This window comes from Cadophora gregata (assembly GCF_030347475.1).
Source record: "Cadophora gregata isolate MNR1 chromosome Unknown scaffold_13, whole genome shotgun sequence".
Classification (NCBI taxonomy): domain Eukaryota; kingdom Fungi; phylum Ascomycota; class Leotiomycetes; order Helotiales; family Ploettnerulaceae; genus Cadophora; species Cadophora gregata.
In genome coordinates, this window is record NW_026695936.1 from 1,296,218 (window position 1) to 1,314,018 (window position 17,801).

Consider the following 17,801-nt stretch of genomic DNA (forward strand, 5'->3'; position numbering starts at 1 on the left):
ATGATATCTCGCTGCGACACAAAAGTGAGACCTGATACCCTTGATAACAAACATCTGGGTCCATGAATAGCTTATGGAGCTTCTCCATCTTAAGGCCTCAGCCTCGGCTATTTAGCCGTTCTGGACGTTCGCTCTGTCTGTTTGGTCTATAAGGTCTATGATAATCTTTGGACCATAGATGTGCCTTCAATTCAACATGTGCAGCCTCCCTGCGAAGCAATGCCATGGTGCAGAAGAGACATTGCAGCCGACAGCCTTGGCGGCTAATCACCTGTTCCGTCAGTGATATCAATCTTGGGCCTGACTGCAAGTAAATTTATCTAGGGCTATGCCCCTCAACTGCACGTACTGTAGATCGTACACACTTTTCCATTTTCCGAAAAGGGATTACGATAAATATTAACGAATTTGTCTGTGTAGCCTTCTATTGCTTGACTGCACCGTACAATTTCAGTAACAATTGACTGTGAACATTAATGCCCAGATACCATACTATGCCCAAAATGCCAAAACATAGACCAGGGTATTTTTTGTGTCCTCCAAAGTAAACAAAGTAAACAAAATGTTCCATAAATGTGCAGTCCAATTTTTTGTCCCCAGACTCCAAGTTCAACAACGCCAAATTTCAAACCCCACGTCTTCTCATCTGATCTGTTGAGTTTTCTATGATGCCGAGATCATGATGGGAAGACTATCAAAAACAACCTCGTTGTTTTCGTAGTGGACTACGAAGCCCCCGCCGAGAACTCTTCTAAGTGCCTGCAATCTATGCAACTTCCACCACGCATCTATTTTCATGGTACCGGTCTTATGAATGCGAACCACCATTCTGGAGCCATATCTGCGGCCTGTCTCCTCATTTATAGCGTTTTGATATCGCGGTCCCCGGAAGGGATATTCTACTGTATTCAGGATGTCGCTGAAGTTCGTATGGAGCACCTTACGATCCTTCTTGGCGATTCGGCGTGACGACTCGGATGCAAGCTGGGAGAGGGTATGTTTGAGCTGATCTTTTTGGCGGTAGACTTCATAGCGCTTGACGAAGGTGTTATCAATGGGTAAACCTTCCTCATCTTCTTCGTCACTGGCTGGCCCATCGTCCGTTTCCCGTGCTGTATAGCTCTTCTCGAATAGAAGAGCAATGTTTTCTCCGGCTGCGACTTGGACAGAGACATCGCTGCTCTCCAGTTGTTCTACAAATGCATCCATGGCCACTTCTGTCTTTTCCTCCATATCGTCTATTGATGTTGCCAGAAATCCCCATGCTTCGCAAGCGGCTGTCACAACCTCGCCACTGTCTGCTGCTTCAATTGAACTACCGTCGGACTCCACAATCTCGAGCAAATCGTCCATTATTTCTTCGAGCTCCGAGTCTGATGCCCCGCCAAAAACTGCGGCTGCGCTGAGTGTATGGATTGCTACCGCCTTTACGGCGAGTGACTCGGAGTCGGAGTATGTACGCTTGAGAGTTTGAAATATAGAGTCATAGACTGTTTCTGAGGGGACGGTAATTATTGAAAGAGCAATAGCTGCGGAAGATTTAGCAGGAGTGCAGAATCTGATATGGACCATAACAAACCTCTTAAAGCAAGGGATGCTTCTCTTTCGCTGTCCGATTTGACACTTTTCAGCAATGCTGGAAACAGCTCCGAAGTCTTTGAATGTATTTGATCGTATGCATAGTGCCCCATGAGGATGTGGACATATGTTGCGAGCGCTGATTCTCTGCCCTGGACACTGCTCCTCTTCCTGTCGATGATCTCTTCCACCCGATCGCCAAGATCTTGCATCCATACGTCTGTAGCGTCTTCGGGCAGGGTCGCGGAAAGCATATCATCTATCGAGTTGACACTTGAAGGTAATACGTTAGTACGTGCTACTTTGCGACATTTCATCCAACTACGCTCACCTCCAATTTGTGCTATCACTCAGATTACCATCCTCATCATCCGAGACATTTCGAGAGACTGTTCGAGAGTTTGGACGCGAATTCGCCGCCGAGGATGTCCGGGAGGAAATGCGTGACTGGGCCTTCTTCGAGACGGTCTTATGCGACTCGAGCGCCTGGCGTCTTAAATCGTGCATTGTGTATTATTTGTTGCAAATGCTGCAACTGTGATAGAAGTGTTCGTCGCTGGTTGGAGTCTTCGGGCGCGACTGCGTGCGGGGGTTGTTTGCGGTCAAGATTTTGGTCGGATTTCGAAGGCAGGCGTGGTGCGTTATTGCCAGGTTTTGTGGAATGGTGTCTGTGGCGTGGTGCGAAATAATTCCTCCATGTAAGAATCTCTGTGAGTCACAATAAAACTAGCTGGGTAATGTGAGGCAGAGCAGGCGGTAGGTAAGGCACCTAATGAATGGTAGGCTGATTCTTGTGAGTTGGATGAGGTGGGTGATGGGAGGAGAATAGAATGACGGTGGAGTGGGTACTCTGTTTTCCATTCCATTGTGACGGACGGGATGGCTAAGTTGAATGCGGATCCGCGCTGAATAGGTACTGTATTAGGTAAGGTACCTAGGTAGGTAGCTCCACCTGCACCAGCACTTACCCCGAGTTATCTTACCGTACTGGCAGTGGGGATGCCGAGCAGCGGCTAAGATAAGAGTAGCCAGAGCGAAAGGAACCGAGCTAAATCCGGGTGCAAGCTTGCCTAGACTACCTTACGGAACGAGACGACAACGACGTGCTGTATTAATGATTCTCGATTGATGACCTTCGATGGTAAGACAAAGGGACGGCATTAAGGAACGACTTACATAGCTGTTCCGCTCTGTCTCCTCTGCGCCCGTCATATGTTCCTGGTAAGTTGACAGAGTGAATGTGATGAGGCACGCCGCCTTTACCTTAAGAAAGGAGTGCTTTCGGAGGGAACCTCAGTACCTCAGGTTGGGTTGGGGTACTGTAGATGTCGCTTCCCTTATCGCAGGCGGCCTGGCCTTGGCGAGGCAGCTCCACAGCTGCGCTGGTGCCTCCCGTCACATCTGCCCCTCCTCGTCTTCACTTCACTTCCTCAACCTCATCTCGTCAGTACAAAACGAACCACTACTCGTATCGTATCTGCCTCAAACCTACACCCTCGCTTTGCAGGTGAGGCTTGACCTCGAAGATACCAAGTCAAGTCCGCCCGAAGCGTCGACTCGATCTTGCCGTTACTCTACCCTGACGTTTCACGTCCGCTGGCTCCGTCGTACACCTCACTTCGACCCCACCAACATCACCTTTACTACGTAACCGGGCACTTCACGCGTTTACCAGCCCATTCATCTACTGTCCATCGTCGGTCTATCTACGTTAGATAGCTGGGACTTTCTATCTGAACTACCAAAATGGATCATCAAGGTATGTTGTATCCTCGAGGCTGCACACTCGAAGCAGAGATAGGCAACGGGAGGGCGGCAGCCTGGACTTGAAGCTTTCGATTTCTATCTCAGAAATAAGACGAGGTATATGGTGATCAGTATCATCAGCTTCCAGATCTGCGAGCTCCTCCCAGCATCTTGTCGACCTCCTGTGCTATTCCATGCCATGCACCTGCCGACAAAACTGCAGTCAAAGTAACCCTCACAGCCTTGAATGGCGACCTCTCCATCGTAGAGCGATACCTCACCCTCAGTGCCGAGGATAATACTGTTCCTGTTGGCAGAGCATCAAAGAGTGTCACCAAAGGAATACTCGCTGCCATTGACAATGCCTGGTTTGACAGCCCTGTAATGTCTCGCAACCACGCAACCATCGAGTTCAATCCTGATGATATGGTAAGTACACTTTCTCCTATTTCTGTCTATTACAGAAACAATGCTAATGGTGTTCAGTCGGTTACGATTCAGGATATTGGTTCTATGCATGGAACATACCTGAACAACTTCGAGCTTCCCAAAGATACACCAACGGTGATCACTGACGGTGACGTCCTCGTGTTTGGGGCTGAAGTCAGACGTGGTCCTGAGACCTTTCCGGCATGTTCTTTCAGAGTCAGCCACAAGTTTGTCTCCTCCAAGTAAGACCCCCCGCCCACCTACTACCTTCTTGCAACAGCTAACATACGGTCTATTAGGGCCGCGAGCACCTTCGCGTTTCCGGAGTCCTCCGATGTTGAAGAAGACGGAGAAGATATTTACGATGAGTTCAGCGAAGACGACATTGAAATGGGAGAACGAGAGCAAAGATATAGTAGTGAGGACGGCGTGTCGATCGAATCAATTCCCAAAAAGCCATCCCGAGCTGCCGGGGCCATTGACCTCACAGGAGAAGATTTCCCTCGCAGCTCTGTTTCCAACCAGGTCGATCTTACCGGTGAGACAGATGCCGAGCGACGTATGATGAACGTTATGTCTGGCCGGCCAAGTGACATAGCTGAGAGTGCGGGTCCTATGAGCATTGGTATATATGCTGGTAACGACCCGATTGTTCTCGATTCGGACGATGAGGGAGATGCAGATTTCTCATCGGATTTTGACGAACAGTTCGAGGACAACGACTCAAGAGACTCTGATCGACTTAGGATTAATGCTGTCTTTGAAGACGACTCGGAGGAGATTGAAGACTCAGAGAACGAGGGATCCATGGAAGACTCGGAGATGGACAGTGACGCCGGATCTGATGAAGAAATACCAATTGCTGCACCAAAGCCAGCCGTGGTTAGCAACCTCACTCGTTATGCCGTGGCAACCGATGAAAGCCCAGTAATACGCCTTTCAGACGTCCGGACCCGCATCGAGCTACCGACCAATGATAACGATAACGAGAACGACAATAACGACGACCAGAGTGAGTTTGGTCTGAGTGAGGCCGGCGCTGAAGGCATGAAGGCTCTTTATGGTGCCAACTCCACTGTACCTGACCAGGATGCCCCCGACTTCGAGGGAGGGAACGAGACCGAAGAACAGGCTCAAGCAGAGGAAACATCTTCGCTGATACTGCCTACCTTGACTCAAGAAATGGACTTGCCAGCCAACACAGTGTTCACCAGCGTCGGTGAGCCCAGCACGCAGGGAAGTCTCCTAGGATCGTTCTCAATCGTCCGACAGCCAAGTCCATCAGATGCTGCTATGGTCAAGAGTGCCAATATGACAAAGAAAGCCGGGATCTGTAATCTAGGAGACTCCGGAGACTACTCACCCCAGGCTCTTGGCGAGAAGAGTGGTAAGTCGGCGTTCTTCGCTGCAAGAGAGGTTAATAAGGCAAGGTTTGGATCGGGAGAGCCAGGCCAGTCTTTGAATGCCTTTCAAGCATCAAACAGAACCATCGAAGCTTTCCTTGGACCATCGAATCCTCGAAATGGTGCACAAATGCCAGTCATGTCCCATGCAGGTGCTGGTAACCTCAGTGGATGGAATGAACCAGCAGTTGAGCAAACTCCGTTCGCTACTGCTAGCACAGGATTCGGAAATTTTGAAGCGGAGCCATCAATGCCAACTTTTGTAGGTTCAGGCAATGCTGGTAAGTTCTTTGGGGGCAATACAAATAGAAAGAGTCTAAGAAGAGTAGTCTCTGGCATTCCCACCCGCGACTATTGTTCCTTCCTGGATAAGCCCGATGAGTCTCCGATACTGGAGCGCACTCCCAGTCCTCTGCCTGATATGACGAGTTCCTTCAGCTACAACACGAGCAAGGACACCATGATGTTGACTTCAAACATACAACACAATGCCCGGTCTGCTATCAAGATTACTGACATTGTTGAGTCATCAACCCCGTTTTTTGGCACAAGCAGCCTGAAGCGAAAGTCGGATAACATTTCTAATGTTACCGACGAGGAGCTGAGAAATTGGGCAACCTCGAATGTTACGAGTGACCTTCCCGAGGCTTCCGCTTCGGTCCCTGTGCATCGCGGAGAGAAATCGAATGATCTTTCCAACGTTGTGGAAGCTCCACCAACCAAGCGATTCAAAAAGCTTTTGGCGAACGCAGGTTATGTTGCTCTCGGAGGAGCAACACTTTTCGCTGCACTTGTTGCAACCGCTCCAGACTTGATGTGAGATTGGGCAATGATGTCTCAGAGTATGTCCGCCTGACGGGAGTTTCTTTCTCTTTTGGTAGCATTTCTTTTCGGAATTCATATTACAGTCAAGGATAGGGGATCGGGGTTTCCTACGGGATCGGAAGTCATCAACTACGACGGTGTTTGTTAGGCTGGTCAATATGTTTTCTTCTTGCAATTCGGCGCTATTGAGGCGCTATGGTTTGACTGTGCAACGGCCTTGTTATCAATCCGATGGCCTTAAGAGGCACTAGTTGCATCAATGAAATACCTTCTTCAATTTTGAGACTTATCTGTCGCAGAATCGTACGATACCCCGAATGCTACTCTAGGGCTTAAGTCTTGATGGCCTTGTTCCCAGACTCCCGAACTACCCTTGGCTCCAAAGCAATGGGCGGAAGTTCTTGACATCTTGAACTTTCTGCCAACTTATCATCATATAGGTAAATTTATTTTCGCTTCAAGTTCAGAGAGCCGAGAGCTTCAACGATGTCGATCAGCTTAGACATTTATCTAGATCTAGGACCATCGTTCCTTCAAGGAGAGAGCCGATTGCAACCATACATCACGCCCCGAGAGACTTAGAGGGCAATAATCAACCAGAGTGACGTCCACCGTCTCAAAGATCCCTCCTGGTCTGCTACAGTTTGCTACCCTCTCCATGTGGCTATCGTTTCACATGCCTCTGTCTCTGTGGCTTACCAAAAAGCCTCGAATAACGGTAGCGGTGAGGTAATCATTGCTAGTCGGCTAGCTGGGCATGTCGCAAAGAGAGCCCCGAGTACGAGTTATCAAATTCCGACGCTTGGAGCGTGGGACGTGGAAAGTTGGAGCGTGAAACTTGCTTCTTCTCAGTTCCTTACTAACCTTGGCAGCGGCATTCTCGGTACGAGCAGATAACTTTTCTCTCTGGCTTGGCTTCAGAGATCTAAGCTACGCAGCGATCATTCTCATGCATTCATCGCTGTAGATTCTGCACGCGTACATTAGTGTGATTATCAATGGCGCCATCGAAAACGCCTCGAACGTGGAAGCTTTCTATGGCTGGTGGCTGGACTCTATCTGATTGTGCCTGCGTTTTCGGAGTAAGCGATATTGTGACAAAATTTCCGCGGCCTTTGTGTAGGTGTGGGTGTGTAGGTGTGTGCTATGTTTAAACCGGAGCTTTCCTGGCTGCTGCCCAATGATGCACAGGGCTTTCTTGGGCTTTCAGCTCGGGTTGGGATGGGATTAACTTGCTCACTCAGTTCGCAGGAGTGTTGCCGAAGAAGGAAGAATAGGTGTGTCTCCTGATGGCCATCTGTTGTCGTCGTCTTCGACACGAAGGCTTACTTGTTGTCGATCCCACAGGTGGGTGGTCGAATACACGGGGAAACGTCGATCTGGAGAATGGAGCTAGGCAGACGAGGACGATCCTGTCAGGTTTTCTTCTGCGGTGAGATCTCACAGGTCCCTGCCTTCTGCCAGCGAATACACTACTTGATCCAATGGTTCTCAACTGCGGCAGCTGAAATACCCACTCGCAGTCCCTGAATCGTCTGGCGTGCTGGTCGTACAACATGTTGGGGAACACAACATGAGCTCGCTTATTTCCGTGTTACCGAGACAGCAAATGCGCAACCCCTTTCCTGCATGGCATCCACTTCTCAGGCTTCTCCCAACGGGAAGGTGCAGGATTCCTCGATACAATACCATGATTTTGGCACCGAATCTGTCCCACGACACTAACGTTATCTTATTCCCTGCTGGAAGTGCCAGAGCAGCAGAGTGAGTTCCACCGAAGCCGGCGAGCTTGGGATATCGGACACGAGTGATAGGAATTGGTTGTCTGTTGCTGTCTTAGGTCCAATCACAGTAAGTGAGTATCATTCGATGCTTGAAGCTCAAGCTCAAACTCGAGGCAATGAGCTGACTTGTATCTCCGAAACACAAGAAGTGAACCCCTCTCCGCTCCTCGTCCCGTCCCATTGATAGTCTAACGCTCTTTCTCCCCACGACGCCGACGCACACGAACACATTCTGTCCTCCAATAACAACAGCTATCATACCCTCGGGACACACCACAACGATTTTCTTTTGAGACATACTAGCTACTAGCAGGCTCGCTCATCGTGTAACCCTTAGCTTGAACCAATTAGAAGCTGGCTTAACCACGCTTGACTTATATTTCTTTTCCTCGTCTCCATTACATTGGGAATCCCGAGCAAGTAAACACCCCGGCCATGGCTTCTCTTTGCGAAAAATGAGATCTCGATGAGCGGATCAGCAGACCATCGTAAGATAAAGACGCAGGCTTAGTCTGGGATGCATGTCTATCCGCTAGTATTGCTTCCCGCATTCAAGGAGCTGCTCAGAAAAAGGGTGGTGAGGCCCTGCTATTGTCTCCAATCGCAAAGAGGCGCTCTGAGGTAGTTAGATGCAGTCCATCTTCGATTTCGGCTTCTGGGGAGGTGATGAGACCCCTGATTTCTCGATAGCTTCTCTTGTAGTGATTGGAGTGGTGCGGGAGATTCTGTCTCGACTTTTGCCTCAACCTGGGCTGTTATCTCGGAGGAAGGGGTGGGGTTGGAATCACTTGTCAGTCTACACCCAATGAGGGAAATTATGATTGATGTCACGATGAGGATGTGGAGTAGAGTCAGCCCATGGTTGCGAGATTGGAGAGATGCGGGCGAATGCTGATTTAGCTGTGACTTATGCTGCTAGTTGAGGGTTTTTGAGAGCCTCTTGAAGTATAAGAAGAGCCCAATATTTCTTCTCATTCGGGTTTTTGAATTGGGAAAGATAACAACAAGTTCTTCTCGAGATATCAAACCCAAATCAGAACCTTGGTCATCTACTTCAGGAGACCAAAGACTTCTTCAACTCCTACCTGCCAGTTCTATACGAAATTCTTCTGTTATCACAGTCATCAAGCTTCTCAAAGGCAAATCTTACCATCGCACAATGGCTCTATGTATGCTTTCTACTCAAATGTATGACTGTGGCTGCGTCAGTGGTTATGTCGTTCAAACCTGCAAAAGTTGTGGGGGGCATGCTCCGAAGTAAGTACTTCCATATTCTCGACGCTTCACCGTGACTGAATCATTTCATTGATTGTACCTTTAGAGGCGAAACATGCAAGACTTGTAAAGGTGCCGGCACAGTGATGGTTCCCTGCCCAAGTCACATCGATTCGTCCAAGTCCGCTTCCGCACTTCTTCTTTACGCCGATGTTCCATTACCCAGTATCGCTGGAATGGTGAAAATCAACAGCTACAATAGCGATATGGATTTTGTGACTTGTCCTGATTGCGCAGGTGGACGCACGTAAGTTTAAACCTGAGCCAGAGTGTTGCGCATATGCATCCGTGCGATCATTGAGCTAATTCTCCATAGCTCTGGAACTTGTGCAACTTGTGGAGGAACTGGAGTGATTATCAAGACCGCTTCGTACCTTTCGGGCCACCCTTCGGTCTCGGGTACTGCCATGATTGCGAGCGCTGTCGACTATGAATACTTGTAAAGCCCAGCCCATCTTTGGCATTAAGGTGACCAGCTCTGCCATGCGGCTATCATGAGCTCCTCCATTTTCTTGTCTCCATTTGTCTCTCATAGCGGTGGCGACACTGGAGTTCCCGGCGAGATGGATGAAAGGAGGAGAGGAAAGGTGGAGTGAAGTTTCAGTGAGCATCGATCCGAGGTCGTCGTTCGCTAGAACTCTCGCTTCGCTTATTTTGTTGCCCCAGTCCTGTTATATTTCATTGCAAACATGTCATAACTACTGTATGCTTTTCTGCTTCTGCTTCTGTACTTCGGCTTCGTAGGCTTATTAGAGCATTTTCCGATCTCGGGGGTCATGACCGGCTGTAGCTGGTGTCGTGATACCGAGCTCGTTTTGACTGGGTCGGCATGGGGGTTCCATTTGGGGATAGGGGGTACGGGACCAGAAGCGTCATCACGCGGGCTGTTGCTTATCGGTAGTCTTGCTGTCTCCCTGTATCTGCAACTTTAGCATATAGTCGATCGTTATCATGTATCTTGTCAGAACCAAAATACTCACTATACCTAACACCCCAAAACAGGATCAAGCTTGTTGACTGGCTGTTCTTATGACTGCGATTGGTTCTCCCACACGCGGACAGTGCCTGTACCCCCAAAAAACATTACCATTACAATTTAGGATTATGAGAGTATGCCATGTGCGTGGCATCCCAACTGGGCACATACAGCTTAGCTTGAGTTCCATTACAGATACAGTTCTGGAATGTTACACGTTCTTCCTTGTGACGCTCAAACCCCTAGATATCTGCCGCAATCTCGGCAGAATTTACCAGCAAGATCAGATATGCTTAAATATTCTCATTACTTTGCCATTCGTTGTGTTAGGTGAGATTGGATGGATATGGCTCACTTGCTGCAGCCCGTAGGCCAGGTGGTACGAGGACGGAGGTATCTCCGTAGTTGGGTGCCATAGACATGGCCATCTGAGGTGGGATACGCCATGAGACACAGCATTAGAATTGCGATTGCTCCCCACTTATCTTCTCTCTGGCCCCTGAACCATTGCTATCGGCGTTACCACACCAGATATCGCCCAGAGCCATCCCGTCAGTCTGCCAAGCTTGCATATCGCAGCCTGCTGACCTGCATTCCTTCTTCCTTCTATCCGGCGGTTCACTTCAGGTATCTTTCGAACGTTCCACGACGTCCGTTTGCAATAACGGTAAGCCCTGCTGCAGGTTCTGTATCTTGCTCGCTCAGCCAGCTCATGCAAAGAAAAGTGCATGTTGACTTTCCCATTGGCGAGCCATTATCTTCGATAATGACCCAGGCGATGGTAGCCTTTGATAGCTTTGCTGTTGTGGAAGGTGGTACGGATGATGAGATTCGGCACGTCGTTTCGTTGCCATCGAGTGCCATGGCCGTCCTAGCGACTGTGCAGATGATAGGTTTGGTTTCCAGCACGGAAACAACACGGGCATGTCATTCTGTCGTGTTACCGTGGGGTATATTTTGCATCGATTTTGGCTATTCTCGTCAAAACTCTATTCCTATTGCTATTTTTCGCTGTTGGTACTTTCAGGATGCTGTGTGCCCATTCTCGAGATCGCAATGTGGGGGGGTGTTCGCTCCTTAAAAAGACACACATTTTGCAAGAAGCAAGATCATGTGGACGTCTCGGTACAGGTATAGTGGTACAAGATAATGCCGATTTGAAGCGTTCAGAACTTGACTGGTAGATCTACCTCCCAGTTTCTGATTAACAATTTCAACTTCGAGTCTGGAACATTTCAAGTGGCTGCGGCGATTCTGTGGCTGCATAGCGTGGCCAGATAGACACGCTGATGTATGGACGTGCTTATTGGACAAGCAGACGACACAGTGGCGACTGTAGAGCTAGATCTCATGAGTTACTTGGCAGCTGTTTATTGAATGTCCCCAAAAGCGCGCCATCGATCAGATCCAAAACTCTCCCCTGTCATAGAAGTTGTCTATACATCGTACGTATTCTCGCGACCCTGATTTGCGAGAGCCTTGAACCTGCCGAATGTTCGGAGCACTGCATGTTAAGGATGCCAGCACACCGAACCCCCCACATTCGATCTTCAGACGAAATCCATTACTCAACCGATGATATCGGCTCGACCGTGTCTTGATATTGTTATCAAGATCATCCGAGGACTTTGCTTCTATGACGCAACTACACGCTGGACCAAGAATCCTGTCGTCGCAGACAGGGGATTGACTTGAAGGTGTCCAAATTCTACTGCAATTCTTTGAGTCATAAACTGCTATCATCCTACCAGATATTAGCTAGGAGAGTATCATCATCCTGCCAGGCTGTTGACGGGCAACTTTTCTTTGTGACACTTTAGGCATAAAGCAGATCTTTTCACCAAGCGTAAGCTTGGCTCGACCATTTGGTTTGCAAGTAATTCAGGTGCTATGAATATAAGCCAGGGCCTGCCCAAAGTAGCTAGGTTCACAATAAAGTTGTACTGAGAATTCGGAGCGTCTATTGATATGGCTGAGTCACTTGACACTTAGATGGATGACTGGCGTGTTAAAATCTAGCAACATTTGTTACCCACCATGGGCTGTCCTTGTCGTATGACTTGCATCGTCGCCTTGTACTATCAGACAAAGACATGGCAGCCAGACCTTTTTCCGATATCGTCGTGAGCCAGCGAATAGTTTGGAGTGGCATCCATTTCATGCTCTGCCAGAGACAAAGTTGAACGTCCATCAATAGCAGTAAAGACCGGAAGCGACGGAGTACCGGAAAGAGTCGTGGAACAATTGGCAGTCTGACGACAGGAAGCTTCCCTTCATCTTGGTGGCTGATGAAACCACATTGACGATCAAGCTGAGCTTTCGTGTCAGCTATTCTGCTGACTCTGAATTGGCTCGGGGATATGAGGATGGGAGTGACGATCCGTCATCAATGAACTTCGGAGAATGATCGCTGATCGGTGGTCTTTATCGTGCTCTTTGATCTCTTGTGTTGATCCAGCACAGTAGATCACCGTGACGATCATATGCTTTGGCTCAAGTGCCCACATGCCGATATGAGCGGTAAATTTAAGCTTGATAACATGCTGGTGTTGTTTGTGTTTGGCTATTGACAGAGGCATATCGAATTGTTGACCACGCGGTGCCATGAGAGGTATTGACCGGGTGCAACAAGGAGCTCATTACCGTCCAAGTTTCGTAGTGCTGGATTCTTCAAATCCTTGCCAGAACGTAGCGGGTGAATGACAGTGATGATAAAGGCATTCGAAGGTCGTGGGGCTGCGGATTAAGTGGTTGAGCAATTTCGAGAACAACAAGAGTACGAGGTGGAGTTATAAGCTACTTTAGATGGTGATTGAATAAAATGTGCCGCAATTGTTGACACCGGAGGCCAACATAGAAGACCAGCACAAGAATTTGAATACGAGGAGGCATTTGTACTTGGACTACACCCAATTTAGTGGCGTGCCCTTCGTTGCTGCCACAGCTCGTCATAGAAGGTGCATTGATTGATCTCGAGGAGCAGTAGGTGACTGCTCGTTTTCATTGCAAGTTGCCAACCTGAGTAAATGTCGTCGATTCACAAACATGTCACCACCCCACCAACAGAGGTTGCCACGCGCAGATTTTCTCATCGTTCCTTCCTCCAACGCACTACAGCATGTTTGATTCTCATGAGGTGAATATTTTCCTCATTCACTCGGAATTGCTGCCTGCAATTCGCTCAGTGACTTGCTAGAGCAAATGCGATTCACTAACCTGGCTGCATCCTGACCGCACCAAGTCGCCGGGGTTGGTGGACGGGTTCTGAAGTGACATCAATTTGTTAGCACCACTTTGTTGAGGGTTCAATCTGCTGTTCAGCAGCTGTTCGACGACTCAAGTCTTATCCAAACGACCGATGGTGTAGCATTACTTGTCATTCTCAGCAGGTAAGCTCTCAGAAACCGAAAATCAGAATCTACTCGGCATGTCAGAAGCTGACTAGCTAGGTATGGCTTCTGAGCTACATCCTACAATTCAATAGCGCGTCGTGATTTCATTTTATTTGGCGTTAATACGCCCATCCTCTACTACCAGACCAAAACATTCCCAAGAATCTTGAGGAATCGGGACAAGTATCAAAGGTACATCAATGCTTTTGCTCAGCTACAGAACGACCCAACACCTGGAACGAGTCAACACCTGCCAGTATCTGCTCCTTCATAGGAAGGACAAAGCCGAAGTAGCCTTAATCCCACCTAAGGACGCCCCACAGAGCGCGTAACGAAGAGTTCTTCTTCGCGACCTTGATAAATCAAGGTGTGCAATGAAAAAACAAAAAGGACTGCTCAGACATCCATCAACACCCACCCAGACCCCGTGGCCGAAGCGCACAAGGAAAGGGCCGAGATCATCACCGCTTTCTATACAATTACCAGCGAGCTGGAATCGCCATCTTTGCGGACAGTGCGAAAGTGAACGGCTTCACTCTTGGGCGTCGAGGAGATGGCTCATCGTCGCAGGTGCGAGTCTGAAGCAACTGTAAGGAGCTCAGAAGAGGACGCAAACTGTGTGAATGGTTAGAATTTTGACGGTAGAGGGTTTGTTCTCGTCACGAACCTTTAGAAATGATTCATTGAAGTGTGGTCTGCGGATAGAAGAGTTTCCAAAGAACGCGAGCTTTTTATGGGAGAGAATTCCACGACCTGCGCTAGTGTACACTAAGGCAAGCGAGTTACACGTGACCATGACCCACCCGTCTTTTCGGTTGCGCCGTGAACAGAACTGAACAAGACCCTTGCGCTCCCATCAATTCCCAACAGTAGTTTTGCAGTCGTAAATCATCCATTACAGTAATACCACATGAGAGGCAAAGAGTTGTTTCGTCAATTTGTCCACTTTATATTTGTTTTGCTAATGCCTGCTGCGAGAGAGCATTCCAGATGCCTTTGAAAGTCCAGCCAAGTCTTCCTCACGCAATGGCCACTTGTTGTTGACGCTGCCGCCGTCACATGAGGATATCGTCAACGCCTTCAAACAATCAGCTACCTAGGTACATTCCTGTGCGATGTCTCCTTGTGACCTTGTACCGGTACAATGGGAAACACACGCACTTGACCTGAAGTCCGCAGCGAGCGGCAACCCAGTCCTTGCATTGACAACGAGACCATGTGGTCTTTGTCCAATGATGCCCATGCCTCATGACCTCTGTTATTTCCTTCCAGGCTCCTTCCAGACCACTCGTGACTGTTTATCGCTCGGCTCCGAGTGTTCCTTACCGCCAGGTTATGCATGGAAGCCAGCCCGAAGACTTGTTTGGCCTCACTTCAGCTTCAGTTCTCCTTCCCCGCATTTCAGTCAAACAAAGCCAGCCTCCAGCAAAGGACAAGCCCTGTGAAGATTTTCTCTTAGCGCTCTCATTTCCATTCCTGGATCCATTTCACTATGCCAAGTCGGTCGCTGGACTACTGGGCGTGAAAATTTGCCCTTTCCTTGCCTTCCTCGCCCTGGCTGTGCCCTGCACGACCCCTTCCCCAGAAAATTACATCACCGTTAGCCAGGTGCTAGTTTCTCTTCTGGCGGATCCATCTCCGCTTACAGGCGGGTATGCGTGTCACCTGCACCTCAATAATTGTACCTGAAAATCATACAGTACTGGTTTATTTTAGGCTCTTCAGAGTTTTCACTGGCTGGTGGGCCGAATTATGGGGAGCTGCATCTCAGATGCCATGCACTGCACTAGGTACTGTTTGCACAATTCAGTGCTCGACTGCCGGGTGTAGGCTGGGTCAAGCACCTTACGAAGTTAATTGAGAAGACCAGACAGAATGTTAATCTTGAGGCGATTATGCATGAGAAGCTTGAAGGCCAAAAAACTTTGTTGACAGAGGGGGGAGATTAATCAGACGTCTAACGACGCCTCTTGGTGATCAAGACCCTCGTTGTCTAGGAGTCGCAAGGAGCAAAATTATTGCCCGGTCTTTATTGTCAAATGATGCCTTCCATAGCCTTGAGCACGTTGCCATGTCCTGGAATGGAATCTGGCCGTCCGGACTTGGTCATGCCATAAATTTGCACTCCTCGCTCACCGCAGACAAAGGCGAGGCAGCCGAGAAACCAGCAAGCAGAAACGCTGACGAAATCTCACGATGCTCTTAGGACATCCCTGGCCCTCCAGTCAGGAGTTTTGAGGGGGTAATATTTATCAAATCAAACATCACGCGCATCGTTCTGTTACGAAATCGCCCCGCCAAGCGAGCCAGTTAGCGGCACCGCCTGGGTCTAGCTCCTGGGCCGAGAGCCCCGACGACCAGTTTTGGGAGGCAAGCTGTCTAGGCGTCGAAACATCGTGAAAGACCTGAAAGCTTTTTCAGCAATGACTCGATGAGGGGGAAGGAAGGCCAGGTAGGGTATAAGAGCCTTCGTCCGCTTTGCTACCAAACTGCCCAACACTACTCACCACACAGCAATCACCCCAAAGTCACGTATTCACTGCAAGACTTGCTCACAGCTTCACTCTCAAGCTACACCAGACACTTCAGACACTCTGCCATCCTCACCACAACTTCCTCTTTGCCACTCCCCACCCAAACAAACCAAAATGCCATCCAACTTTCAACTCGTTGAGCCTCACCCAAGCGTTAACCACTACGCACACGCAGGACGCGGAGGAGCTGGCAACTACTTCAAGGCGCCAAAGACCTCCAACGGCAGCACTGCTCGTGGCCCTGCCTCTCTCTTCGAGAACGGGCTGCCAAAGAGCAAGTCCAAGTTCAGCAGCGGCCGTGGAGGAGCAGGCAACATCCACAGCCCTTCCGAGCGTGCCATCTTCTCTTTTGATGAGGAGTTGCAACTCCAGAAGACTCGCGAGGAGAAGATGAAGGACGGAGCTGTCTACCATATTGGACGCGGAGGAGCCGGCAACTGGTCCTCCACTCGCCCAGAGACATCCCGCAAGGACTCATCCAGCTCTTCGGACAGCAATGGCAGCGTACGAAGTGGATTCTTCGGTCGCTTGAGCCACACCCTCGATCGTCGCTAGATCATTTTCTCTTGACTCCTACGGTTCAGCGAACGGCGCTCGGCTTTCAATCATCATGGGCGGCATCATTCAAGCGGGCTGGTTCTGACTCCCGCATGATTTCATAAGGATACTTTTTTTTCTACACGGCGCAACATCAAAACATAAGAAAAGCGACAGGCGTATGCATCATCATCATCATCACGGCGTTCATCTCTGGTCATGGTTCCACATTGGGTGTTACATAGGTTTTGAATTTGCGGAACGGAAAACGAAACATAGCTTGGGACCTCAGGATGGAAGAACTTTCTGGCTGGCATGACTCCGGATTTTCCTGTCCTGGTGATTTTTATTGAATCTCTTCCTTTGTCAGCGGCGACACAGCGACAGCGATGGATATACCCCAACTCTTTTGATATACCCGACAATCTTGTTGTCATTGTACTGTATTTTGAAGAACTTTGTTCCGATTTAGGGATGAATTTTGGTCTCTGGATGGGCATAAGATAGCAGATAGTAATAAAAGATGAGAAATCTTCCACTCATCTCTTCACATTCATATAATTGTGAAATCGTATTTGCTTTGACATTGACTAACGTTAGAAAGTGACACATGACAACTAAACGCACCTGTGAGACAAATTCGACGTCTCATTTCCCACCCAATGTCGCAAATCCCCCTACGTCCGTCGAAAGAACCGCTCCAGTCTGGCATCGCCCTCCGCGGAAGATTCTGAAGTGCAAAAATAAGACGTGCAACAAAAAGTTGTTGGCCAAGTGGATTATTGGCTAACCAGTAGCGCTGGTGCACCCTGTGCCTCTGGAGCTGGAGACACGACACATGCGGCCAAACGACCAGTGCATTGCTGGACTCGCTCAGGCCATACTGAAACCCTGGATAGATCATTGAGTAAGTGACGAGTATGTTCGTTCCCTTGCCTGAACATGCCACCAACACTCCTGAATGCTGCTTGATTTTCAAGCAAAAGCAAGGACAAGACACACACCGACTCTCTCAGCTCTTGCCCGATCATCCAGTCCCTCCTTCAAGCCAGTGGAAACCAATCCCAAAAGACCAACAACTAGCACACATGCCACCACCGGAAGCTAGCACTGGCTCCCATGCCCTCTGTAGATCTGCAAAATGCTAGCCTTGCATTCACGATGCCGTAACAGAAACTGCCCTGGTGCTGCACGCTTTGAGGCGTATGCGGGGAAGCGAGGCCTGTGCCACCATGCCCTTTTGAGGTGGAGACCCCAGAGCTCTACAGTAGGGGCGGGCTTTAACGTAATCGGAGTTTGAGTTTGGTGAGGACGGGTGTCTG

The 17,801-nt window shown here is 49.1% G+C and overlaps 3 protein-coding genes across 5 annotated transcripts; 2 read left to right on the top strand and 1 right to left on the bottom strand.

Moving 5' to 3' along the window:
• Positions 1-410: 410 nt before the first annotated feature.
• ONS95_003900 (uncharacterized protein) lies at positions 411-2,843 on the bottom strand. 3 transcript variants are annotated; one of them, XM_058497231.1, is made up of 4 exons: positions 2,755-2,843; positions 1,910-2,711; positions 1,580-1,851; positions 411-1,529 (listed from the first exon to the last, which is right to left on the bottom strand). In XM_058497231.1, exons 2-4 carry the CDS (start codon positions 2,083-2,085, stop codon positions 664-666), a joined length of 1,314 nt encoding a protein of 437 aa, XP_058353174.1. In that variant the 5' UTR covers positions 2,086-2,711; positions 2,755-2,843; the 3' UTR covers positions 411-663. The 3 variants fall into 3 exon arrangements, with proteins under 3 accessions (XP_058353174.1, XP_058353175.1, XP_058353176.1); XM_058497232.1 differs by having other exon boundaries at positions 411-1,851; positions 1,910-2,843; XM_058497233.1 differs by having other exon boundaries at positions 1,580-2,843.
• ONS95_003901 (uncharacterized protein) lies at positions 2,844-7,261 on the top strand. Its single transcript, XM_058497234.1, has 4 exons — positions 2,844-3,337; positions 3,548-5,998; positions 6,281-6,421; positions 6,496-7,261. The coding sequence occupies exon 2, from the start codon at positions 4,144-4,146 to the stop codon at positions 5,974-5,976; it is 1,833 nt and encodes a 610-aa protein (XP_058353177.1). The 5' UTR covers positions 2,844-3,337; positions 3,548-4,143; the 3' UTR covers positions 5,977-5,998; positions 6,281-6,421; positions 6,496-7,261.
• Positions 7,262-15,905: 8,644 nt separating this feature from the next.
• ONS95_003902 (uncharacterized protein) lies at positions 15,906-17,017 on the top strand. The gene has a single exon (XM_058497235.1). It carries the CDS (start codon positions 16,057-16,059, stop codon positions 16,495-16,497), a length of 441 nt encoding a protein of 146 aa, XP_058353178.1. The 5' UTR covers positions 15,906-16,056; the 3' UTR covers positions 16,498-17,017.
• Positions 17,018-17,801: the final 784 nt, after the last annotated feature.

What these genes read in the sequence shown, in the direction of transcription:
- ONS95_003900 (XM_058497231.1), bottom strand. Translation starts at nt 2,085, where the DNA reads ATGCACGATTTAAGACGCCAGGCGCTCGAGTCGCATAAGACCGTCTCG. An exon ending in AGTGATAGCACAAATTGGAG is followed by an intron (nt 1,852 to 1,909) that starts GTGAGCGTAGTT and finishes ATTACCTTCAAG; the next exon opens with TGTCAACTCGATAGATGATA. An exon ending in AGCATCCCTTGCTTTAAGAG is followed by an intron (nt 1,530 to 1,579) that starts GTTTGTTATGGT and finishes AATCTTCCGCAG; the next exon opens with CTATTGCTCTTTCAATAATT.
- ONS95_003901 (XM_058497234.1), top strand. Translation starts at nt 4,144, where the DNA reads ATGGGAGAACGAGAGCAAAGATATAGTAGTGAGGACGGCGTGTCGATC.
- ONS95_003902 (XM_058497235.1), top strand. Translation starts at nt 16,057, where the DNA reads ATGCCATCCAACTTTCAACTCGTTGAGCCTCACCCAAGCGTTAACCAC.